A 27,488-nucleotide genomic window follows, 5' to 3' on the forward strand; every position below is an offset into this window, starting at 1 on the left:
AATCATAGGGAGGAAAATGTATCAGTGTGATGATGACTGACTCTGATAAAACGAGTGAAAGAACATGTTTAAAAAATACAATAAATCTGAAAATGTAACAAGGTTAAGCAAAAATCTAGTGGGTGTAACTAATATAAGTCAAACTTAATGTTGTGCAACAGCAACAAGTAGAAGTGGAGTAAATTCTCAAAAGAGAAATTATGAGAGTAAATGTTAACTCAAAAATGGAAAAAGTGATTTGCAGCCTTGTACTGTAGCTATACTGCTGTGCATATATTTACCTTACAGATCAGTAAATATGCACATGTAATCAGTTGCTCATTAAACTCAGTGATGGAGCAGTCAGCTGCTTTTCTCTCTTGCCTTCAGAGGGTTATGAGTTTGTCAGAGAGAGAGCAGTGACGGCAGGTAATCGTATCTGTACTGCTGAGGCTTCTGGCATCAGTGCTATGCTTCTCTGATGACAACACTATCGAAGAACGAGGGGAATATATGACAGTGACTCCACCTTAAATCATCTCCTCACCACTCTTTTCAAACATTGGCACCGTGTTCGGGCTGAGAGTGTTAGCTACACATAGTAGACTAATGCCTATCTCACGTAGATAGTTATACATTTGGGGCTTGAAATAAATACAGAGCTATAAAAACTAGACATGCATAGGTAGGCCAAAAACAGGACTTTCACCCAGACCGAGGTAGTAATTGTGTCAATGTTTTCCAGATGCTCTTTGGTTATGTTTAGTCAGCAAATCTATTTGGTTAGGTTTAGGAAAAGATTATCAAACCCAAGAGGTTTTGGTATCCCTAAAAGGAAATCCACAAAACTGTAATAAAAAATATTTGAACCATTTTAAGTAGGGATCCATTTACTCAGGCATATGATGCATCTACATTCCTGCCAAATAAAGGCTAAAAAGCTCAAAAAATATCCTTTTAGAAAAGTGACACTATGGCACTGGGCAATAAAACACAATCCACAATTTCATTGTACATGTACAATGACAATAAAGGGCTATTCTATTCTAAATCAGTGCGATAAAGTCAAATCAGTGAACTAAGCAGAAATAATACATTTATTCTTCTTAACATACACAGTTAAGGAATTTTTACATTTCTACCAAGACTCTGAAGTCCATCAACTTGTAGTTAAAAAAAAAGAAGCCGTGTCAGACACCAAGGATACCAAGATGACTGACAGAGAACAGCTTTCCGGACCTTGCCCCTGTCCAGGTTAGGTAGGAGAAAACTCTAAGTGTTTACACATGGAGAGGACTGTAACCATAAATCAGAAATGATGTATGACCCCCAAACAGAAAAATGATTTTATCCTCCACAAACTCCGCAGCTGCCTGTCATTAAAGACTCATCCCCTCACATATATTTGTGTGTGTGTGCATGTATGAGTCGGAGTATATTTGCAGTACACTCATCCAAGTATGCTGTTTGAACAAGCTTCACCCTTTCCCTGGAAGTTATAGCTTCAGTATGTTCGGAGTATAGACAGTCATTTTGACTGCCCCCCCTCCTCAATACACACACACACCTGTCTTGTCAGTCAGATCTTGGGTGTGCCCCTCACCAGTCCGCCACTCGAGCCCTCACTGCCCCAACAAGTGGCCCCATTTCCCAGGGAAGAACTCTGTACTCCAGGCCTCCCTGCCTGCACCCACACTCACAGGGCCTTGGTCCCAGCCCCCTCCAGACTGCACAAAGCCCCCATTGTGAGGCACAATGCTAGCCACCCCCTCTGCCTTTCCCCTGTACCCTCTACTCCGTTTCCCCCATAAACCGTGTCGCTTCTGCCCCTTCTTCCTTTTTGCCCATCTCCATCACTGACTCCTTTTCAGTCTTTGCCGTCTTTCCTCTTCCCTTGTAGTTATTCCTCCTTAAACTTTGATCCTGTCTGTTGGGCTCTGCCATCTTTTATTCTTGTGCAACCCTTTCCAAGGATCCCCTTCAAAATTAAAGCCTCTATTCCCCCCCCCCCCCCCAAACTCTTTCAGCACAGCCCACCTCCTTCACATCTCTGTGTTCCAAGACATTTTCCACTTCTGTGACTGTTTTGTTACCTCTGAATCTTCCTTCTCTGCTTTGCTGGGGATATATTTCAAATATAGGTGTATCTGCAACTCTGGGGAGAAAGAGAAACTAAACATATACCACGACAGCACTTTTTCCAGTATCTGCAGACCTGTTTTAACAACACTACATGTGCTTTGGATACACATTTCAAAACAAAAAGTAAAACACACTGGGGCGATAAGGTTAAGACATTATCAAAAAATCTCCTCACACAGCAGGAGATGGTTCTCATCCTCTGTGTTCTCATTAATTGGACAAACTGATTAGACTTTTTCCAGCGTTGTTGTAACATCAGCACAAGTCAGTGCAATATAACATCACACAGATGTATTGTACTGGGAAGATGGCAGATTAAAAACCTAATTAATGTCTACTATGACTTCAGACATTTGTGTTCTCACTTGCACCTCTGCTGGGAAATGACTAGGCAAGTTCAGGGCTGCAGTGCATGTGTATACATCGCAGTGCAGCTATATTTAGATGTCCCACAGTTTGTCTTACAGAGCTTAAAACCAATACAGCTGCAGCTGTGCTTCATCAAGTAAAGGGAAAATTCCTCCTAAAAAGGTTAAATAAAGGGTAATGCACCTAAATGTCATAGTTAATTAAGAACATTTATGTGCAGTTTTAATTGACAGATTTGATATAAGTAAAGTATAATAGCTATGAACTAAAAATAGGAGGACGTCAGCAACCAATAGTGAAAAAAGCTAAATATGTCTCCTCTTCCTCCCTCAGTTATCTACACGACATTGTGATGGAGACATTCCAGTCTATCTGACTCAGTGTCGCCTGGTTTTAATATGTGATTTGTATTTGGATAAAAATAACCTATACCAGGGGTGGCAACCTTTCTGATGATGAGTGCCATCTAAAATTTCCTCAGAAGTCAATGTGCCATATAACTGCATTAGCAATAATTTAATAATGCTCTATATTAACAGTTACACACTATATACAACAACTTTATAGAATTACATTTATTTGCAGCTATCAGCGAATAGTTATCAGCTATTTTGAAACAAAAAAATACACTTTTTATCCATAACAAGAACTCCGTAACAGCAAATGAACTATACAACAGATCTCACAACAATGATAAGAAAAATGAACTGGGCCAATATGACATGTTTGTTAATACAGAGATACACATGTTAATGTGATCTCTGGTCTCCGAGTGTCCAGCATTCAGACGGCTACCTGAGGACACTCATGTGAGAGAAAATCTGCTCACACAGATATGTAGAGCCAAATACTGTCAATAAGGCCTCTGCAATGTTTTGAAGACAGTTAAACTTGTGATGTCCAGCAGGTGAAAATGCAAGCTCCATGAACACGCACAGCTATGGATCCCAGCTGCGTTCGTAGTTCTGCAAACTTTGACCCCCACAGAGTCGAGCTTTTCATTTTAATCAGCTGCATTTCGATGTCACATTAATTGGCATTAACTTAGCCAGTTAATGCAAAACAAATCCAGCTGCTCATTAAAGCTTTCTGGTTTGGTCAGAAAAGAAAAAACTGGTCCATACGCCTGAAAGTCCCGAAAACGCATTGTGAATTCTGTCTTGAGTCTACGGATGTATACGTGTATTTCCACGGTGCTCCTGAAGCATTTGAAGTGTCGGAATGTGGAAATTTCAACATCACTTGAAAAAACTGCCAGCTAGCAACATCCCTCTCACTAGTAGGCTAAGTTATTTTTAGCCAATTACAAGTTGAATCTGGTAGTTGGGGTTGTTAGCTAAGATACCGTCATTAAGAAGCGGCAGAACTAATGTGTCTATACGAGCTAATTTGCGATGTGCATCGCTGGCCCGGCCATTTATTTTTTTAATCCACATTCTCAGATTAACTCACTGCGTGTCATGCCAACGGCTGGACTGGGACAAAAAAAATCTGCCCGGGCATTTTGACTAGAGACCGGCCCACCAGGTATTACAGGAAAAGCCATAAAGCCTTTGAATGAGGACAAACGCTGTTGTGACAGTGATGTACGCTGTCTTGTTGGTATATATGTGATTTCTATACATTTTACATCAGATAAAAACTTTGGTTGTAAGATTCAGATAATTATTTATTAAAAGCGAGACATTTTAAATGAGAATAAGAAAGAAAAGTATTTCTTTGTGCCCCCTTTTCCCTGTTGATGCCCTACCTGGCCCCCTGGCAACACTTTGCTAGACCCGCCCCTGCACAAGTTACCAGCTGTCAGCTACATAGAAAAGGATCCTGGTGTTATTTGTCTCTCAGAAACAGTTCATAACTTCCCTTCAACTCATTCATGTCACCTAAAAGGTAAACCTGTTTCTCCATCACCTGTTCAGCTCTGATGATTCAGTAAGGACATCTCCTGGTTTCATGTTTCCCTCTCACCAGATATCCAAACCGATATCAGGACCAGCAGCTTTTACAGCTGTGGCTCCAGCAAACATCAGCTGATACTAGAAATTAATATTGAATAAATTCTAACAACAGCTGATCAAACGTGCTGCTGTTGTTTAACGCGACACCCGCTGGTTTCCTCTTTCTGGCGCAAAGTGGGCGATAAACAAACAAGAGAGAAAAGCCGATCAGCTGATCATTGATCAGTTTCATGATTGAAGTAACAACAGGGGAGGGAGAGAATGAGAAAAGAAGAAGCAGCTGACAGCGTAAAGACGCAGAAAAACTCCAGCTTTGTGCCTTTTTTCCATTGTAGCTGAAGTACGGGACAAACTGTGTTCCTTTTTAGCTCAATACGAAACGCAAAATATTTTCTCAGAATGAGGGACCATTCCATTTTTTACAGGACGGTTGGCAACTCTACTAACTAACTTTGTGAATTAAATAAAGTTCAACATCAGTAACATCAAAGCACCCACCCAGCTGCATAGAAACTCTATCATGCTAGCTAGTACGCAGTACGAGTTATTGTAACCGACTGTAAAAAGTCAGCAGAACTAAAATAAACTCCACATAAACTTGGTTTATATCTGACCCAGACAGACTGCAGGTCATAACTTCTTACCTGAAGTTCAGTTCACCTGACACTTGGACCGGTGGCCGCCTCGCGTCTCTCCTCCTCCTGCCTCCTCTTTCCCTCACCCACCTGCTGCCCTCTGTGGGAGCTCCGCCATAGCCACCAGCAAACAACTGAATTATTTTTACACATCTGCCAGCATCTGGCCAATCCACCACCTTTCATTGTTCATGCCGTTACAAGAAAAAAAATCATCGGCCCATAAAAACTAAAAATCACCATCGACCCACCAGGCAAATGCCCGGTATACCTGATGGCCAGTCCAGCTATGGTCGTGCCATCAGTTAACCCTGGCACACGTGCCCAGGGTTGCCGACCCCTGACCTATACTAAGGGAAATGCACTGCATTCTTTAGTGAGGGACTTGTAGTTCTCATGTTTAAGAAAAAGATTTGTGATTGCATTACTTTAATTTCTGAGGTTGCATTCACTCTATAAAGGCTCACCTCCCATTCAAATCACAATGGGTTGTGTGTGAATTTACACCTGACTTTAACAGTAGATTTTCCTTATACTGACAGATGCTCATCACACTGACGTCAGGATGAGTATACAGAATAAATATGGAATGAGATCTACAATACCTAAGCAAAGAAAATGTCTTTACAGTAGAAGGAGACAGTAGGTTTGCTTTTCTTTTTTTAGTTATTTCTAAACAGGTTGTGTCTACAGTACCATCTGTGTTCTCAGATGTGCTGGATCTCTACCATGTGATGGAGATCAGCATAAAAATAATGTCACTGTAAAATCTGCTTTTCAAATTTGTTGATGTGAGGCTGCAAACCAGGCTGTGTTGCATACAGAACATTTTTTGACAAGCAAACTACTCCTATGGAGTGCAGTCAGTATATGTGACTCTATCTGTGGCATTCACTTACCAGTCCTGTAAGTGAGTCGAGTGGCAGTAACATGACTGTATTATACAGTTCCAACCTGAGTGTGAGGCGCACCCTTCTCATAGAGTGAAGCAGCAGTAAGAAACAGACAACTAACTCATAAGAGGATAAAAAATATGGATGAAAACTGCTGAACACAAAACACAAATACATACTTACAATACTTGCAGACAAATCTGTCATGAACTGAGCCTTGTGGCCTGAGCAGTTGAGAGGTGAAATAAGAGAAAACTGAGACACGGTGTTGTCAATTAAACAGAGGTCTAACCATGGTAACCCTGGCTTCATCCTGACACGGAGAAGGGATGAGAATGTGGACATTCCCCACACTTGTTCTCCTGTGTTTCCTGATCAAAGCCTGAGACAGAAGGAACAAAGAAAACTGCGCTGCCACAGAGTTTCCAGCAGAGCTGTGGTTTGTATTTTTCATGTTAAGTGAAAGGCGACCAAAATGCTTTCAAGGACTTGGGGAATTTTTCCTCTTCAATGTCTTCAGAGCCAAAACATTCTGGTTGAAAGGAAGAAAGGGACTGAACAAACTAGTAAGTGAAACAGTAAAGGGGTAGAAATAAGAGAGGCCAGCTGCTCTACTTGCTGAGAGGAGAAAGAAATCAGTAGGAGATCCCAAATAGTTTGAGATGGATCTACAAAAGATATCCTGAGCAAGACTGCAGAAATATTAAAAAGGCTGAAGTAGATTCATACAGAAGCAGCCAGCTAAATAGTGCCACTCAGAGTGACGCATCTATTCAAGATCCCAGGGGTAGGTTATTTTAGTTGCATATACAGATAGACAGCAGATGTATCCACGGTGATCTACCTCTGCTCACAGCAGCCCAGCAGTGGGCAACAGGCTGCTTGGACAACTATGAGAACTTGACAATGACTCAGCTCGTATAATTTAACACAGTGAGGTATGGAGAGCTGGAGCAGCGATGACCTCATTCCACTGCCTGGTTTGCCCTGCCTGTTGTGAGGGGTCCGAAAGAATGAACAGAGAGAAAGGGGGTCAGAGAGAAGAATGATGGCACCAGAGAGGTGTCCTATATCGAGACAAACACATTCTGAAGGCACGATAGGCCGGTAAGAGTGTGTGTGTGTGTGTATTCGAAGTTTTGAAAACCACATTGAAGAAAATATACAAAGACAGGAGCTATATAATTAAGGTGCAACATTAACCTCATGTTATATAAATTTGTTTTCCCAGAACTTTGGGATCTAACTCTACATGAGCCACCTTAAAAGTTCCAAAACCAAACTTTAAAAATCAGATCCAAGGTCAATTTAGGCCTGAAATGTTTCAGCAACAACCATGTGGTAAAGCTGGCAGAGAGTTCACAACTTGACTCAGAGGAAGTTAGTTAAAGTCCCATTTGGAAGTACTTCTGATTTGATTTGATTTATTTAGTATGTGTTAGTACTTTGATCCATTAAAAGACATGTTTCTGTTGAAACAAATGTACCTCTACAAGCAGATATATATCTCAATATACTGGCTGGGCCTCTTCACATGGTCTAAACTTGGGCGATTTTCTTATTTTTTAAATAACTGAATGTGACTTTTGGCCAGTTATGACTTCCCTGGAGTGGCGAGAGTTGCTGAAAGCAGAGACCAGAGAACACATCAGCACATCAGTCAGACACACAAACCCTGAAGCTTTACAGCTGCAGCAGGTCCACCAGACAGTTATAGACCTTTTTCAGTCATACCTACTCGACTTCGGACGTTTTCCATTACAACCCAGCACCACCTAACGCGTGTGGTGTTTTTATAGTGATGCTGCCGAAAGTCCCGTGATGTCATTTGCATGTGACACGAATGCCATGGTATGGTGATGGTATGCCTTCTGCTTTGTCTATGGATATAGGTCAAACTCAGGGACCACAGCATTGTTTTTTTGTGTAGCCATTTCCCTCTTTGCCAGGTTTTGAATTTTAATTTGATTTTGTGGAGGTGACGCTCTCATGACTCATTGAGTGAAGCCACATCAGCTCAGATCACTTGGAGCCCTGGCCGAATAGGTACTCCAAAAAAGTACCAGGTATCAGGTATTACCACCTAATGAAAAACCCTAAAAACTGAGTCGAGCCTTGCCAAGTTAACATGAGCAGGTACTAGTGGGAAAGGCCTCTTACTGTCGCATAAAGCTGAAACAGGTACAAATAAACACGCTATTTAAAGAATCAAAACCCTCAGATGTGAAAGAAGACTCAAGAGAAACAACAGGGAGACATGAACACTGTTGTTCTAGTGACCGCGATGGCTCAGAGCAGACAGGCTAAAGCTGTCTAAATACTGATAAACTCTAATAAAGGTTCTGCTTATCACAGCAGTCCTTCTACATCAGAAATTCAAAAACAATTAGTTGGTATTCAAACTGGGTCATGGCCTTGTGTCTTGTGGGTCTTTATATTGTAATCATGCTCACATGATGACATTTTTAGAATTACAAAAAGGAGACTAGTGTGGGCTTCAATAAAAGACCATCAAAACAAGTTGTGCAACTCTTTTCCAATAATGCATGCTGTATTAACCTTTTCCTGCTGTCTATCCTTCAGCAGGCCGGGTGGATTTTGATGAGCTCCAGCTACACCGTAAGTTCAAGTATGCAACAGCTGTAGCTCAAGACATGAACCAACTATGCAGTGTATTTGCAGGATGAAAACCAATCTGTGCTGCAGGTCAAGTTAATGACAACCTGAAGACTGATGTTTTTAAAACCTGCTTTCTCACTTTGCCTCCTTCGGTGTCTGCCCTGCCTTTCTGTATCTCCTTTACTTTTGCTATAAATTCCTTTGTCACAGGGCATCAGGTCTACCAGGCGAGCCTCTCGCTACACACATTATTAGGAGCTTAGAGGCTTCACTCTCGCAACTCACAGCACATTATGCTCATCTGAAACACAGAAAGAGACTACTGTCTCTTTCTGTTGAAACAAAGCAATGATATACTAAACCTTTTAGCTGACCTGGCTTAAATTTCCAAAACAATCGTGTTTTTCAAACTGAACAAAAAGGAGAGGATCTCAGAACTACGGTGTTTCTATAAAAAACTAAATCAGTATCTGAAAATCCAAAGTAAGAAATTTTGGCTGCACAAATCTAACCTTTTAAAGACATAGTGCAGACTTGAATGTGCTTATGTGCTGCATAGTAAAAGATACCACTGTACTATGATGTCAATACTGAAATTTCTACCTAAATTATAAAACATCCCCAGTGATGAGATTTTTAGCTCAACTCTTTGGGACTACATTACATCATATATCAAACATATACAGGAGCTTGCGCTATTTTTACTTGGTGCCCTGTGTTTGATTATGGCTCAGTGGTTCTGTGATTTCAGTGGAAGCTGAAGCACCACATTGTTTCCTTTCAAACCTGCATGTGGTTCTGCGGTATTGCAGATGGTACGATGGTTCACCATAAGAGTGAGACAGAGGAACAAGCCTTGGCTTTTGGCACTACCAAGCCTTGAGTTAGAAAGTTGAAATGCTATGGCTCTCAGCTACCCTGGGGCTGAAAATGCCATTTTATGTCCCCCTCCTAATCTGAGACATCCAGTCTAAGGCTCTCCTAAAAATGCCACCATTATAAAGTAAACTTCTGTCTTCATTTCAGCTTGGAAAAAATACTGCAGTGGTTTAAAAGGCAAATCAGTTCATGGTTTGGAGAAATAATTATGTAGAGAGCCAAAAACATTACATTAGCAGACCTCTGGCCAGTATTTGTGACAACAAGCTAAGAATAAACGATGCAACTTAAAGCTTTGATGTAAAACTCTTTGCCTGGTGTTTAAAGGATGAAGATTGTGTTGAACAGCCTTGCATTACCCTGCAATTAACAATTAACTGAGTGACCCCAGCCGTACACCTGGAAAACCTGCCGCATATTTAATCTGCTACTTGACCCCTTCAGTGATAACAGACCACCTCTCTGACCTTGTGACCTTCCACATACATTACACAACTATATTCACACACTAATCTCCAACACTATGCAGGCAAACCCAATCCTGCCCGCAAGTGAGATAAACACCAAAATTCTTTAGCTTCCATTATACCTGTTTGATAATAAGTTAAGTTACCTTTAAGTTACCTTTAAATGTGTTTATCACTTATTTTACATACTGTAGTTGTCAAGTAATCATAGCAAGAGGTCCATTTCCAAAGAGCAGATGTGTAACATACCTTGAAGCATGCAGCGGTATGCTGATTCAGAGATGGCATAAATGTGCGGAGGCATCTCATGCCTCTTCTTCCCTCTGTACATCTCAATGATGTTCTCTGAATAGATGGGCAGGTTCTTGTAGGGGTTGATGACCACGCAGAAAAGCCCAGAGTATGTCTGTATTTAAAGATATGAAACAAACAAACATGGAGGTTAATATCAAAGAGTTCTCTAAGAACTAAAAGAACATATGATTAGGTCTGTTGTGGATGTTTCTCAAGTTTGCTCACAATGATCACATAAAGGCTCAATGGAACCATAAGTGGATACAAACAGGATGTGTAAAACATTGAGTGGTGGGCGATCGTGGCTCAAGAGTTGGGAGTTCGCCTTGTAATCGGAAGGTTGCCGGTTTGAGCCCCGGCTTGGACAGTCTCGGTCGTTGTGTCCTTGGGCAAGACACTTCACCCGTTGCCTACTGGTGGTGGTCAGAGGGCCCGGTGGCGCCAGTGTCCGGCAGCCTCGCCTCTGTCGGTGCGCCCCAGGGTGACTGTGGCTACAATGTAACTTGCCATTACCAGTGTGTGAATGTGTGTGTGAATGGACGGATGACTGGTTGTGTAAAGCGCTTTGGGGTCCTGAGGGACTAGAAAAGCGCTATACAAATACAGGCCATTTACCATTTTTTACCATTTTAGATTGAAAGGAGCATGTACATTTCTGGTTTTATAAATCATCTAGCCTGCATTTTATCAGTGCAGGAAGACTTGTCATTACCCACTTTTTGGTAGCTTACATCATCATAGCTGGCATGCAAGACAGTGATAGACGCAGAGCAGAGCAGAGCAGATCTGAGGGAATGCTGATAAATGAAACACTGAGCAGACACTTGTCTGTGTGCAATACCCAGAGAGCCTTTTTAATCCAAAACAGCACCGCATTAATATGAATAATGAGTTTATGGAATATTATAAAGACTCATGTTAGAGCAAACAGTGTGCACTGCAAATGTTTAACCTACTTTCTGACTTGCGGTGTTGCATTTGGCTATGCCATTACAGGGCTCTAGAGTGCGACCAATTTGGTCGCAAATGCGACCAAATTTTTCAGTGGTGCGACTAAAAAAAACTATTTGGTTGCACCTGTGCGACCAACTGTTCGGGTAGCAAAAAAAAAAATCTGCAACCTTCCCTGTGGTCAACAACAGACATACATTTTGCCCCTATCGTGGACTAAACCAATCAGAGATAGTAAGGGGCGGGACCTCTCTGATTGGCCGTGGTTCAGTTGAAAGTGCAGGTGGAAGTGGGAGGTGAGTAGCTTGAATAAAGCGATATCAATTCATTAAATCCTGAATCGACTTTTAAATATAACTGTGTTTTGCCAGAAACGCCAGATTCTCAGATTAAAGCTCACAAAACCATTTCAACAACAACCAAACAGCAAATGAGAGCAGGTACACGGATTCCACACAAAGACGTAAACACAGAGCGGAACCGACGCATCAGAATCGACTTTGTCTTTCTCGGCTTTCTCACCCGACGGCCCGTAGACGGACACGCTGTCGGAGCTTAGCGAATCTGATGCGTCGGGTCCGCGCTGTGATTACGTCTTTTTGCGCTGATTCTGAGCTGCAGGTTTTATCTCTCTCCAACCAAAATTCACCGAGCCAGCAGCAAAAGAAGCAGCAAACTGCGCTTCACATTTGATCAATGTCGTCATGAATTTTGCTGTTTTGCTTCCACGACTATTAAAATCACACTTCATGCACAGCTAGCTCTCTCTCTATCTCTCTCTGTACTTCAAGAACAGTTTCCCGTCTCCAATCTCTGTTTTCTGTATTATTCATTCGCTTATTACCCACCAGTCTACCGTTGTTTACAGCGCTGTCGGCTGCTGTCTTTTTCTTTTCTTTTTCTTTTTTTCACTTAAATGACCTCAGACAATTAAGCCCATTTTTTCTGTTGTTCAATACTGAAGAAATTTAAACTTTATATGCAGAACATTGTAGAATATTTTTAAGGTTATCTGCTATAAAAGGCCAGACCAGGAAAATCTCCTTCATGTTTTTCTGTTTTATTCTCAGTTACTTTCACACAAAGGCATCTGCTGTGATGTTCACAATTCTGATGAAGTCAGTACTGATAAATGATCAGAATTATAATATTTCTGACTGTCTGAGGCTAAGTTGAATCGAATCGGGACTTTGAAAACCGGAATCGAATGGATTATAGAAATCAGTGATGATACCCAGCCCTAGTGAGCAGCCTAGGCACGACAGAAGTGGATGTAGCTGTAATAGGAAAAGAACTATTGCTAACTTTTCTGTTAAGTTAAGGCCTGATCCTTCTGAAATTCATAGCCAGTGCTCTGACACGGTGTCATCAATCTTTGAATGCTTAAAAAGCACAGTGTATCCAGAAAAACACATTATATTATATAAATTATTATAAAATTTGTGTGCGCCTAACTTTTGTGCCGGTACACCTAACTTTTTAAAGTTAGGCGTACCGGTACGCCCATGGCAAAAAGTTAGTCTAGAGCCCTGCATTAGCTTGACAATCTCTCCCTAGAGAGTGTGTGCGGTTCGAAGGCTTCTGAGCTATGCTGTAGGCTGAATCTGACTCAACCAGAGAGCAAGGCAGATGGCGTGAGGGGCCCTGGTGGGGCAGTGGCTCTCGCTCATTCTGCAGATGCTATAGGGGCTTCACATTTCCCCAATGGATGACACAGAGAAAAGGCTGCTTCACAGTAGTATGACCTTCACACTGACATGCTAGGCTTATTCCAGGAGCCCACACAAATCTCCATTGTATTTACAGAATATAAAGTACAGCTATAGTGACTGAACCTTAAGAAAGTAATAATAACGCATACATTGAGTTATGCCTCTTTCAGTGAGTTAATACCTCATATTTACATAAAAAATTAGAGCCAGATGTTGAACAAAAGATAGATGGATATTATAAATCTGTGAGGTCGAGATGGCTTAACACCCTGGGCACCAGAGTCAGGCACCTCTCTGCTAGCTACTTGGAGTTACAGATATGTTTGTGCAGTGTTACTTAACACTACTTACAAAAACATGAACATATTTCCAGAGGTGCATATCTCCACCAATGATAAAAATTCACTTGAGACCATGCCTGAATTAAGCTCATGGGTTCCAGAAGGATATCAGGGTCTGGATGAGTCTGCTCCATTTTCTTGAGAACATCAGAACAATCCTCATTTCATTTTTATTTCAACTTGATGTGGTTTTGTGAAAAATATTACACAAAATGCCCAATCGTGCCCTCTCTTAAGTGTTGACGATCCAGATTCAATCGGGATCAATTCCAAAAGTTAATAACTTCTATTTCGGGCCCAACTTCACTTCTGGTTAAATTTTCAAGCAGTTGTCTTTTGAGTAATCCTGCAAAAAAAAAAAAAGGCAACAAACCAATCACTAAAACCTCTCGAGCAGAGGAGAAAAGCAAAAGTCCGGAAATAGAAATCTGATCTATGAAACTTTAATAATTTTGACGATCAGGTTCCTCTTTTGACTGTCAACATGACAAATGCAGTTCAGAAATAAATAAATTTAAACGGCAAATGCTCCATGAACTGTTGTCCATAATAAGAGCCTTTGTTTTGAAGAGCCGTAAATATTTAAAAAGCTATTTATTCTATCGCTTCCTCAGCCATTAATATAGTACAACTAGTAAACAAAGCTACAATATTTGGAAAAGCAATCTCCTTCTGGGATCTTTTTGTATCAAAGCATCACACATCATGACACCTGCTTCATTATTAACGCTGCACCTAAGGCTGAGTACAGCACTGGGACTTCTACCTGAGTGACTCAGCAGACGATCACAAAGGACCCGGAGAGCACACAGCGTACTGTAGCTGTTACGTAACAGCTCAGTCAGGGGCCTAAGTCAGCACTGAGCAACTGATGCTGTGCTGCTGATACAGAAGAAAGAAGGCGATGAAGTAGAGAGAGGCAGACGAGGATGAAGAGCAGAGCAATGATCCAGCTGACGGAGCTCCCTGTGGTCCAATCCAATGGAGAAGCAGAGGCGTAAAAAAACACTTAACCATGCTCTCATCCTTTCTGTAAATTGCTCCCTACATGAGGGGGAGAGAGCTGCTGAAACTCTAACTCTCCACTCTCCTTTTCGAAGGCTAATGAAAATTTAATTCCCCCGTATCTGAAAACTGGAGCCGCTATAAATGGAGAGTCTGTTCTGTTTCCATGGTTTAGTTCTGCAGCATTTAGTGCTAAAGCAGCTGGTGTGGCTGCAGAGAGATACCTGGACCTGAAGTTTGCTGTATCACATTCTATGTTCATCTTTTATTTGGTTAAAACTGCACAGAGCACTCAATGTTGAGTCAGCAATCCCTTGAGAAGAGTTAAAACATGTATCTCTAAAAGTATCACTAATATATATATATAGTATCACTATATATAACTTCTTTAACCTGGTAACATCAACAAGGTCATTAGAGACCCGCCCTTATCTATAGATTTCTTGTCCATTTGGAGGCTCAAGTAAAATGTCTTTTGTCATAAAACACTATTTTCAGCTCCTCTCTTATTCATAATGGTTTGTCACAGTGAAAAAAATATGATGCCAGAATATTAAGTGGTTATTATTCCTCAAACATATGCAAATATGAGAAAAATAAAATAAGGATATTCTTATTGTGAAATATCCTGCAGGATAAATCCAGTACGAAGACCATTAACAACTGCTATTGCCAACTAGCAGAGGACACAGCTAACTTAACACCGCCTGCCAAGAAGCCATGCCTGGCCCAGTCCAGGAAAGAGAAGGTGATATTTCCACTGTGAAATCAGATCCAGGGGAGGGGATGCCGTGGCCTAGTAACAGCTGAGCAACACATAGCCAACAGCAGACACAACAGCCGACCCCATCTGCCACCTCTGATCAGTCAGACAGCAGGCCTACGTTGACGGGACTTTCTCCACTCCAAAAGCCTTTAAGGGCACTCTGAGTGCAGAGGCTTGCTCGGCGCCACTAATCTGTGTGGACTACAGTAGACTTTGACCAGTTCCCCAACGGGGCTCTGCTTCACTGATTTCATAGCAAAGCTAATAAATACTTCAGACTTGGCTTTTGAAGTAAAACACTGGTATGTGTGGTATCCAATCAATTTAACAGCAGCAGCAGAACAATCAAATGTATAAGCTTTAAGGCAGTGGAGCCCATTATATAAAACATACTATATGCTATCAAAAAAGCTGTATGAATCTATGGCATTACATCCACCACACATTTTATTTCTGTAGAAATCTAAGAGGCAAAATGAAGAACAATCATAGCACAGCAACAGGTTACATCATAACCAACCTAAGTTCCTCCAGAAATAGAAGTCAACCGATGACTTTAATCTAATCATATTAAAACATTTTCTCTACAAAGTTATAAGGATGAGCCTGGCCATGCAGGTTTTCTTCTCTTTCTTAGGTTGCGCCTGCTCTAGACCTGCAGGCAGATCCAGCATTACAATGTAATCATTCTGAGCAGGGCCATAGTGTAGGAACTACGCAAATATTTGAAATCAATAAGAAGGAAATGGATTGTGGGCCAATACTGATGTTTAAAGTAAGAGTTTTCATACACATTTTTAGTGCAAAACTGCGATACATGAAGTTGATGATCGGTCAACAGAGTGAATATCAGCTGATACTTGTAGAAAACCAATGCATGCCATAAAACAAAGAAAGAAAGAAAATCTATGTCATTATTCTCCAGGACAAGTACGTCAGAGCGGAGAGGCAGAGTGAGTGTGGGAAAAGGAACTGAGTTGATGAAGATAGGACAGACACTGAGCAGCAGAAGAGCTGAAGTAGGCAGCAGGAGACAGACAGACGGATGGTCTTTTTGCCGTGGAAGAATGCTGAGGCTTTCTGACAGCTGAGGCTTATCTAACAACACAAAGGCTTGCTTGTAGCCCAGCTAGTGAGTAGCATGGTGGCTAGCCTGTGACTCACCACCGTACAGATAGAAAGGTGCCAAATTTAGTGAGCCAGCTTGACAGGCGGCCTGACTTTACACGAAACAAGCCGTCAGCTCTACAAAGGGCCATACAAAAGAGGCTGTACAGGATAGAAAAATCACACAGAAACCAGGATTTCACTGACCAGTAACAGATGTGTGATTGTAATTAGCAGTAAAGATACACACTGGAAAATTACTGGACGCCCACAGTTGACTTTTCTGCATGTTTCGGCAACAATATATAAGATTTGTTTTCTTCACAGTAACCTTAACATACAGAATGTGCATTACTGACCTACTGACTCATCTAGCTCAGCAGGAGCTCAGTCTACTCCACTTAACTTGAATTTTCAAAGCTTACACAATTGAAAATGAAATAATATAACATCACAAGGGACACCAGTTTGAGACATTCTCTCAAAGCAATACAGTTTCTAATAGGGGTGCAACAATACTCGTATCGATATTGAACCGTTCGAAACAGTGCTTTCGGTTCGGTACGCATATGTATCGAACAATACAAAATTTTTAATTTATTTTATCAACTTTTCTTCTGACGATGCTGTCTGTGTTGAGCGCTCAGTGGATCTGCGCTCGACAGTGCAGCCTAGGCGGAGTAGTCGAACGCAGATTCACTGAGCGCAGGGCAAGCTAGCAAGACAGAAGTTAAGCTCTCGTTGCAACATGGCAAATTGAACCTCCCCCACCCTCATTCAGATCTGGCGTTTGGAACTATTTTGGTTTTCATGTAACGTATGACCCTGAAGGTAAGCGCGTCATGGACAAAAGTAAAACAGTTTGTTGGATGTGCCAGGCAATGCTCAATTACATTGGTGGGAACTAGGGCGTTAGCGTGTGTTTGCTCGTTAACGTGTTGACGCCGTCCAGCCCCAAGCACGGGGCGATCCGCGGTAACTCGTTAACCAAGATTTGCCGTGTTGTGGCGTTAACGTCATTTCAACGGGATTAACGCTGACAGCACTAGTGGGAACACAACGAATATTTACATTTACTCCGACATCATCCTAGTGCAAAGACAAGTGGAAGCAGACAAAAACAACAAGCATGCATGCTACAAACTTTACCTGAGTCATTTAGACAGCCGTTAGCACATGATTCTCCTTATGGGGACCTGATATGTTTAATATGCTGCTGAGAATATAGCCCAGAAGAAGCGTATAGTATAGCTTTTATTTTGGAAAGAGCCATTTCTCTGTAATAAACTCTCTTTTCCAAAGATGAGTGATTTCAAAACTGTACTTTTGAGTTAAAATATATATTTATAATTTTAATAAATGACAAATTAAAAAGGCATGAACAATTTTTTTGTATCAAAAAAATATCGAACCGTGACACCAAAGTATCGAACCGAACCGTGAATTTTGTGTATCGTTGCACCCCTAGTTTCTAAGTACCTGATACATAAAGACATGGTACAGTAAGTCATGTACTGTATAAACATACACAACAACCTGCATTGTCTGCTAGAATGTGGATTGTGATATTGGGGATTATCAACATAGGTCTTCTAAGTACAGGTAGACCAAACTACAGAGTCCCTTTAATATTAGGTTATTGAAAACAGTAATTGTGTCCTAAAGGCAAACCTATGAAAATATTTTACAGGTTTAGAAAAACAGTTAGTACAGACCTCAACTTGTAAAAGACTTGCAGAATCATATTATGACTCAGATACAGAGGTCTTTCCAATTATCTCAATTCAAAGCACAGCCTTGGGGTAGGCATTATATTATGTCTGCAGTAGATATATCAGAGCTCTGGGGGGTAAGTCAAACACACTGGAAAGAAGTTTCAAGCACAGGGGGTTTCTTTTTCTAACAGTGAGCTAAACAGGAGAAAATTCTCTTCCTTTTAGAAAACCAACACAGTCAGACATATGTTTTCAATTTCTCTTAGGCAAGGGGACAATTAACAAGCACCAAAGCCAATTCTGAACCCAGAAAAAAACAGAAACCATGACACCATGGTATTAGGAAGAAACTGAAGAGGGAGCTGGTGGAATGACATGGAAATTCAAGCCATATGGGAAATTGCTGAAATGCTTTCTTCCATTTTGGTAGCGGCAAATTATAATAATACTTTTAAGCATTTGACGATTGCAATGCGTTGCTGCATTCACTTTATCACGTCTTGTTGGATGAAAGGCTCATTTATAAGTGCAATGAGTCACCCAGCAGCGCCCGAACCACAGTCTCTCAGGTAAAAACTAACCCACATTCTATTCCTGGTAAACATGTCACTAAATGGGTCAAGATCGCGTCACAGAGCTGCTTCATCTGTGGTGAAACTGGATTATGGGGACAGAAGCGATGCAGAGATAGAGACCACTCCAGACTCTGCGTAAAAATTCACTACTACAAAACATTTAGATATACAGACACCAGAGATTTTCCTGACTGGTCTACATGTGTAATATATTTTAAAAAATGTCCATGTGGATGAGAAAAACTGAACTGATAGGGTTGTTTTGTGATCTGAGAAACAGCTAAAATAAAGGAATGTGGGGGTTAGAGTGACACCAGCAAGGTTTATGGCAAAGGTCTGTCTTTAGCCAAGGTGAGAGAGAAGTTATGGCATTTAAGACCACAGAGCTCTGTCAGTCATTCTGTGTGCAAATATGTGAGTGTGTTTGTGTGGTCATGAGTCACTCAGATGAGCTGCTTTTTTCCCTAAACAAAGATGGATAAATATCAGATCTCACTTTTAACCAAGACTGTAAGACAGGTGACTAAACACGAAACAACTGCCTGCAACGAGCAGAACAGCCAGAGAAATAATTTTGAGGTCAACCATCCACCAGTGTGTTGAGTTTACAGTAAACTGTTAGAAAAAAAAAAGAACCTTTTGAAGGCTCCAGGTCTAAGTCACTCACATATATGAGTCCAGAGTAGTAGCGGTCCTTCAGGTTGTGCAGCACAGACGCCTCATTCAGGCAGGTGAGTTCAGCCATGTCTTCCACCTTGCTAAACTTGGGTGGGTTCATCTTCTGGATGTCATCCTTGTTGATCACCACCTTTTTACCATTCTCTGCCAACTCCACTAGCACTTCCTCGCCACGCTCTTCTCGGATACCCGCCGCCTCAAAGCCATGGCGCTCGGAGGGGACCCACACTAGCTTCTTAGCCGTCCAGTCAGCCTGTGTGGCTGGGTTGTAAACCACAGCCCGGTCCACAAACAGGTAGCGCTCTGGGTCCTCTTGCCCACTCCGATGAGACATTTTAACTGGGAATGATCACCACAATATGGCCACCTAGAAGAAAAGGGGGTGCAGCGATAAGTAGCAAAACGTGAAATTTAGTCAAATTTTACATCTCACCCTATGTGATCAACAGGAGTGTGTGTGTGTGTTTGATCGCAATGGGATTGCACTGGTCACTTCATAGGAAGTAACCTTTCTGCAAACAGCTGCACTCTGACTGCAGTCACTCTCAGAGTGAGTGATGGAGGTTTGCAGATAACTAGCTAATTTATAAATACAGACGGATTGCCAACATGCTGCCATCAGTCTGAATGAGTCATTGTCAGCGAGCACAACTCAAAGGTACTCCACACAACTGGCTGCCAGCTGGTTATATTCTAGTTATATTCCTATAAAACAGGAACACTGCTTAGTGCAACAGTTAAATATACATTTCTGTTAAATGTGAATTTCTGTCTATGTAGACAGCAACAGTGATTTTTGAAGATATATTACAATTAACTGGTGTATTATCAGAAAAGGACTGCATGTAGATGCCAATTTCACCCCATTCAATAGCAGACTGATTGCAGACTGAATCTGTCTTATGTTAGGTTTTAGTGAATAAATAAATAAATAAATAACTGAAGTGAGATAACAACTTCAACTTTGAGGGCATGATTTGCAGTTGAAAGAATGTGATATATACTACTGCAATTCTCAGCAGATGGCAAAGTAGTTCTGTTAAAATAACATCGCATTATGAACTTAGTGTCTGGTGATTCCCACTTGTAGTCATCACTATAGATCCAATAATGGCAGAAACGTCCAGTGACACTAATACTTATGAATTTAGTAGAATTCACTGATCATTATACATCACACAGATATGCATGAATGTATGTCTCTTGATTCATAGCTGGTATAACAAAGTAATACAGTGAAGAAGGGAACTCATATGTCAGACAATCAAATAAAAGTTGCGAGTCAGACTTCAGTGTAGGTTTGGCAGCCTGGCACTGCACAACAATAATGCGCGTACTGCGCAGACTACACCGCTCTGCCAGAAAACCAAACGGGACAGATGGACGACGTACTGTGAGTGTCACATACAATAAGTCGCTCTCGTTCTCCAGGGAGCTCGCTGTATACAAAATAACCCGAATTTTAACACCTATCCAAGTAGCTCTGGAAACTATAAACGCCTGAAACATGCAGCTGAAGTCGCCCTTCCAAACATTAGGCTAATAACTGCGTAATAAACCTGCGTAACTGACGGAGCTAGCTACATAAGTGGGTAACGGGAATAAGTCACGACACGGTTAATTTAAAAGAACGAGTAACAGCAGCTAAAAGTTATTGTCTGGAGAACAACCATTAGGATAAACAAAAATAAGGTTACTGTCGGAGAAAATTATTGTCATGAGCCAAAGGAAAGTAGAGTCATAAAGCTAGCTTACCACAGTCAGTCTGCACTTTTTGTTACGTATTAAGAGTTCAGGTGTTACCAATTAACACGTTTCTATGGTGAGAGAAAAAAGAGAGAGAAAGAGTCCTCGAGGTCAACCAGAGCGCTTATGACGCCGAGCGGTGGATTTTGAACCCCGCTACTCAAATAAAGACTACAGCCAAAGTAAGTTTCCAGAGCGACCTCCATCCCCTATCCCGGAGGCTGCTCACTCACTGACGCCGTAATAATCACCACGCGCCCCATCGTTCTTCGCCCTCGCGGCTGGCGCTAGCAAACTTACCTGCAGCAGTCAGAACCTGTTCACAAAGCTCCCCCTGATTCGACCCTGAACGCAACTATACAGCTGCTAGCCACAAGTGAAATGCAGGCATGTATCTGGACTTCGGTATGCACCACAGTGCACAGTGCTGCCTCCACACTGGGGCCCCTCCTAAAGAGAGCAGGCTTGACCACCGCCGCTCCCGCCTACGGTGGACTGTGCGCACTAGAAAGTGATCGCGCAGATCAATACGCCACACTGTCGCACTCTTGTCAGGATTCAGCCGCTAATAAATTTTTATGTGCGTGCCTTCACGCCTGTCAGAATCCCCTCAATGGCATTAATGAAGGCAGCAATAATGAATACACTGTCGGGAATTATGCTGCGGTGGATACCTCTTAAGATCTATCCCACAAATATCTAGGCACTGCACACCCACTACATGCAGCCTAGAAGCGATTGGGCTCTCACTTTGCGGTCTTTCTCTGCCCTTCTCCACTATTGGCTGGAACAAACCAACCCCCCAATTTGCTGCAAACCACTGACAAGCATAAAAAAACCAAAACATAATAACTATTGCAACTGCTTCTTGCATGCATTATAAAAACTCCTCAATTTGCCACGCATTGTTATTGTTGTCTAATACCTCACATGTTTTCTAAACAAAAAAGCTAGAAAACAAGAAGGGTTAAGTACTTCTTAATAAAACATAATGTGGCTTTTGACTGAAACAGCTCCCTCTTGTGTCTGAAAGCAACATCAGCAGCAGCACCAGCTCACACAATCGTGCGACTTCTTGAGTTTTATTACAAATGGAAACATGTCACCAGGGGCGAGAAAAACATGTGTTTTCTGTAATTAAATAGTCATTCACTTTACTAACGAAGCAGTGGAAAACATGGTGTCAAAACAATGAAGGTTTCAAAAGACGGTAAAGGCGTTGTATGTCATAGTTCTGTACAGTCTGTTAATGTTGGGGCTCTTCAGCGTCCGCCCCTCCAGGCTCCTCCGCCACGCTTCTTCCCTCCTCCTCCTCCTCCCCCTCCTCCTTTAACCTTCTTCCTCACGCCGGTCGCCTGTTCCGTGTCATCATCGTCTCCGTCCCCTCTTTTTGGCCTTTTCCTTTTGTCGCCTTGCTCCTTCATTTCCTGGGGAACACAAACGTTTTCTTAATGTTCATGTACACTAATAGCTAACTATATTCTATATACAGGCATTTTAGGTCAAGACAGAACAAGTTTAATTAAAAAAAAAAATCAAACATTTCTAAATATGTATTTTTGAAGAAATTAAATGATTTCAGGGGTTCCACCAATCATTGGCTGGAGAGAGACTGAGTTGGTTTAGCAAAGTTTCAAACATTTGTTTGTAACTTTTAGTTTATGCTTGCAGTCATTGCTCTTTTAAATATATGGTTACATTTAAATCATTACACTCCCCAACAACTTTACCACCTACACCTGCCTGTTAATGCAAATATCCAGTGAGGTCAGTTCTCTGGTCATCTGCTTCGAAACTTGAAGCAGATGGCCTGCGGCAGCAGAAGACCACACAGAGTGCTGCTCCTGTCAGCTAAAAACAAGGAACTGAGGCTAGAAGCTACATGGTCTCATGAAACAGAAGGACAACAGAAGATTGGAAAAATGTTGCCTTGTGTGATGAGTGTTGATTTCTGCTGCCACAATTGGATAGGAGGGTAACAGTTGGCATAAATGACATCAAAGCATGGATCCATCCTGCCTTTTATCAACAGCTCAGGTTGCTGGTGGTGTAATGGTTTTGGGGATATTTTTCCAGCACACTTTGGGATCCTTAGCACCAACTGTTTACTTTTCATACACCACAGCCTGTCTGATCATGTCCATCTGTTTATGACCACGCTGTATCCATCTTCTGATGGCTGATTTCAGGAGGATAACACACTGTCTCACAAAGCTCAAATCACCTCATGTAGAAACATACCACTAAATACTGATGCATTGGCCAGGCAGGCTCAGACGGGTTTATGCACCATTGTTTTCCCCAATCACTTCTCCACACAGCATGTTTTTTTCTTCTTTAAATTTTAGGCTATATCTGAGAAATACAGAGAAAAGACACAATAAAGACAGAATGACTTACTATTTTGGCAAATCTCTGGGCCTCGCTCACCCTCTCCACCAGCATCATCACTTCCTCCTCTTGGGTTGGAAAGGCTGGAAGTTTCTTCCCAATCAAGCTTTCAATTCGCTGGAAAAGCTCCACATCATACCTATGGTTATATGGACACCAGACACATTTACTTGCTGCAGTGACCTTCCTCTCCAAACCACAGTATTGCACAACTTACTCAACCATTCAGAAAATGATATGTCAAAATGGTATAAAAATGGCATTACGTGGAAACAAAGCAGAGATGTTATTGTATATGGAATGACTGGTGACAATAAAAAGGCCCTTCTTACTGAGTGACGAAAGTGATGGATTTTCCAGATCGTCCTGCTCTGGCTGTTCGGCCAACCCTGTGAATATAGTCCTGTAGGATCAAACACATCCACAGATCAGCTCATTGGTGAAGTGAAATAAATCATCAAACACACCAGCAACATGATTATCAGCGCCTCGGTACCTTAGAGTGAGTGGGAATGTCATAGTTGATGACGCAGTCGACATGAGGAATATCCAGTCCTCTGGATGCCACGTCAGTCGCCAGCAGCACCGACCGAGACTTGGACTTGAACTTGTTCAGAGCTCCAAGACGTTTATTCTGCACGGCGAAGGAAGGAAGATCCAGATCACATCACAGTATCCACCAGAAAGAAAAAGGGCAAACTTTCACTTCCTTAAAAGCTCCATTTGATAAATGTCTGTGTGAATATTTACACACAACTCATATCATACATTAGGTCACATTTGCTGTAATGCCACAAAACCAGAAAGAGGGCTGACATCCAGCCAAACGGGACCGAAGCTGGTCAACATTCACTTTCATTCATGAGTGAAAGAATGTTTTCTTGGTCTACAAAAACAGCATCTTAGATGGTGCAAAGAGCTCTATTCAAACATTTAAGTGAACTGCAGCCTGATTTGAATGTAGATTTGATTGTAGACTGCTTATGGTAAACTGCAGACCATGACAATGACTTCCAAATGTTTCGAAATGGTACAAAAAGTACACTAACTTGCACGTAAAGTTAATTAAGCATGACTTTAGCATGTGTTGCAAGTGTGATCATAAACCAAACTGTTTACAGGGTTTTATAATATGCGTAGGTAATGCTGACAGAGCAGCAGGCACTATAATGAATGCTAACATCTCAGGTTAAATCCTTATACTCAACCGAGTCTCTGAAGCTTTACCTGACTCATCTGCCCATGTAGAGGGATAGCAGTGATGCCAAGGTTCCTTAACAACAGTGCCACCCGCTGGGCTGTGTTACACGTGCTGCAGAAAATAATAAAGGAGTTCCCGGCCAGCTCGTTCAGGATGGAAACCAGGTAGCAGTCCTGTTGGCAAAACCAAGAGCTAAACTTACTGAATATAAAACAGCTTCAGCAGGTCACAAACACAACTGTCAGCACATGGTCAACACATGTACACGTGTGCACCCTACCTTGTACTTAGATGGTATAAAGATGTAGTACTGCTGCAGTTTGTCTACTGTGGAGTATTTCGTAGACACCGCGCACTTCACAGGATCTTTCAAAGCTGCTCTCTCTAGTTTCTGGACCTGTAAACATATGACAGAAGGTCAGGCAAAGGCTACTGTGGCAGGTGCTTATTTCTGTCCCCCATAATGTGCAGGACAAGGACGGCTAAAAGAAACGCGACTAACATTCTCCGTCATCTAGAGTCGACAAAGAGAGAAGAACACAAAGATACCTTTTTGGTCATGGTAGCCGAGAACAAGAAAGTGCGTCTTTCTCTTGGGATCACCTTCAAGATTTTATCCACCTGGTAAAAAAAAATAAAAATAATAATAGTTATAAAAGTGACAGTCTACATGGGCTACATGCTTCTTGAAATTTGTACAAGTTAAATTCTCGAAAACCTTCTCGTCACAAGCGCAAATCTAGCCTGAGGCGTTGGAGGTGTGGAGCCCGTAGCCAGCAGGTTTTTAATATAAAGCTCAGCCTATCGGCTATTTGTAATCTTTTGTAATTTTACCAGCTTACAGCTAGTAATGCAAAGTTTAGGTAAATTTCACTTTTTGGATTTAAACTGCCACAAAGGTTGTCACATTCACTTTAAAATGCTTTCATCAATAACCTTTGAGCCTGCCATTTAACAGCACACTGAGGAGGATGTGGCTGAGGTGCTACAGTGAGTCGCCTAGCAATAGGAAGCTACTGACCTCAGTTTCGAAGTCCATGTTGAGGATTCTGTCTGCTTCATCCATGACCAGGAACTTCAGCGCTCGTAGAGAGAAGCCCTTTGTGTTCTCAAGGTGATCGATCAAACGACCGGGCGTGGCTGGAAAAAAACAAAACGATTTTTTTACTTAAAAGTGTATCATCAATAAGATAAGATAAAACTTTATTAATCCCTCGGGTGGGTTCCTCTGGGAAATTCGGTAGTTTATAAAGGATACAAACATTACAACAGTGGGTGAACATAAGCAGACGTGTGAAGTGTGAAAAATATGCAACGTCCTTAAAGGTAAAGTCTTACCAATAACGATGTGCGGCTTTTTCGCTAACACCAGGGACTGGGACATCATGTCGATTCCACCGACTATCACGGCTGCAACGGAAGAGAGACGGATTTAGAGCATAGAGCCTCCCGCACCACTGCAAGCCGCCTCACCTTTCAAGGACACGTACCGCACTTAACGCCGATACTAGAGCCCAGGGCCTCAAACTGCTCAGAGATCTGAAATGCCAACTCTCTGGTGGGTGTGAGGACAAGTGTGTGAAGCCTCTGGGGGGAGGCCAGCAGCGACTGGAGGATAGGCAGAGCGAAGGCACCGGTCTTTCCTGAACCAGTCTCCGCCAGGCCAATAACATCCTTCCCTGCAGGTCACAAGGAGACAAGAAATGTTACGCACTTTAACCTTTAGAGATTTAAACAAGTCCTGAGATTCAGACTGAAGCGCTGCTCCTTTAGCTTCAGTCCATGTTTAATCATAATGATTCACAGAGAAATATGGAGAAGTTTCATATGTTACACGTACAGATATGAGGTGTGTAATCACGGTATGAATTTGAGCACAAACTGATTTCCAATCCTCTGCTGAGATTTCAGATTCCAAATCCCTGGGCCATGCATTTAGCCCATCATCTCTGATTAACAGGATATTTGCTGTCATTGTTACTTCAACTTGTTTTTTTGATGGTCTAGTACAATGACACACAAATGGTGGCTATGCTAAAGCTGAAAAGTAGCCATACACAAACATATAAAAACAAGTTCATGAATATTTGAACATTCCAGAGTTGGTAGTGTCGGAGTAAATCTGCCTCTTTTAATAATTCGATTTACTCATGTCCTTTCTTCACTTTGTATAATAAACATTTGTCCCAGTCTTGTAGAAAGTTTTCTTCTTTCTTTTTCTGTCTGTGTGTGAGTTTTTCCATCACAAGGATCTCCTCAACAGTAACCACCCATTGTCTACAGCTCATTGTTTAAAACCTTAGGGGACTTAAACAGCATGGACGCAAATGGCCTCTAAGATGATCCAAGTAGAGGATCTGAAACAATCGTTGGAATTACATAACTGAATATTTCCCGCAGAGCGAAAAGAATTATATTCCAGAAGGGTTTTATTTTTTCTGATGTCCAAAAATGTGCGTATGGTTCTGTTACGTGTGATCATGTACTGTTACTTGTGTAAAACTGACAGAAAGAGGTAAGCGTGATTTCTCACCTTGCAGAGCCACCGGTATAGCTTCTATCTGGATCTTCGTGGGGCTTTTCCATCCCAGCTGATCACAAGCCTCGCAGAGAACGTCAGTAACACCCTATCGGAAGCAGACAACAGGTAGAAATCTTTGTAATACGATCATAATTGTGTACTAGCGCCGTATATGTCTCACAGACATATCCCATTCATATTTAAAAGGATAAAATGAGGTTTACGTAACACAGCGGAGTTGTAGCTAACTCGAACAGCAGTGGTCTCTCTGTGTTAATGTGCCTGAAATGTTTCTTTTCCTTCGCTCGCTGAAGCAAACCTACCAGATCCTTGAAGCTCTTCACCGTCTCGTCGTTTTCTCCGCCATCACCGTGATCGCTTCCTTCATCGCTGCTCGAACCTTCGAGTGTTTCGTCTGTGTTTGGCTTCACGCTCTCCTCGTCCGCCATGCTTTTCGCCCCAACGTGTCGTCAGTTCCGCACTGCGCAGATGCGGAAACGAGTTCGGGCTTAAGCCGCAGTGGATGATGGAAGTTTGTGTTTAC

At 41.8% G+C, this 27,488-nt stretch overlaps 2 protein-coding genes across 6 annotated transcripts in view; both read right to left on the reverse strand.

Annotated features, from left to right (window-relative positions):
* LOC146388995 (myosin-10) overlaps nt 1–21,564 on the reverse strand; it is a 76,844-nt gene extending 55,280 nt beyond the window's left edge. For 2 of the 5 annotated variants that reach the window (XM_084926611.1, XM_084926610.1), the window contains exons 1-3: nt 21,132–21,563; nt 19,075–19,452; nt 10,191–10,347 (exon numbers count right to left, since the gene is read on the reverse strand). In XM_084926611.1, the coding sequence (XP_084782737.1) occupies nt 10,191–10,347; nt 19,075–19,419 (502 nt within the window). In that variant the 5' untranslated portion in view covers nt 19,420–19,452; nt 21,132–21,563. Of the gene's footprint in view, nt 1–10,190; nt 10,348–19,074; nt 19,453–21,131 lie in introns of all 5 variants that reach the window. The other 3 variants (XM_084926613.1, XM_084926612.1, XM_084926614.1) reach the window with 3 other exon arrangements.
* Nucleotides 21,565–21,897: 333 nt separating this feature from the next.
* ddx47 (DEAD (Asp-Glu-Ala-Asp) box polypeptide 47) lies at nt 21,898–27,438 on the reverse strand. The gene is made up of 12 exons (XM_084926616.1): nt 27,268–27,438; nt 26,957–27,050; nt 25,914–26,102; nt 25,762–25,833; nt 25,445–25,563; nt 24,973–25,044; nt 24,704–24,820; nt 24,450–24,596; nt 23,719–23,856; nt 23,555–23,625; nt 23,232–23,361; nt 21,898–22,258 (listed from the first exon to the last, which is right to left on the reverse strand). Exons 1-12 carry the CDS (start codon nt 27,391–27,393, stop codon nt 22,094–22,096), a joined length of 1,440 nt encoding a protein of 479 aa, XP_084782742.1. The 5' UTR covers nt 27,394–27,438; the 3' UTR covers nt 21,898–22,093.
* Between the last annotated feature and the right edge of the window lie 50 nt (nt 27,439–27,488).

Source organism: Perissodus microlepis, chromosome 4 (genome assembly GCF_051167445.1).
Source record: "Perissodus microlepis isolate ML-2025 ecotype Zambia chromosome 4, ASM5116744v1, whole genome shotgun sequence".
NCBI classification, from domain to species: domain Eukaryota; kingdom Metazoa; phylum Chordata; class Actinopteri; order Cichliformes; family Cichlidae; genus Perissodus; species Perissodus microlepis.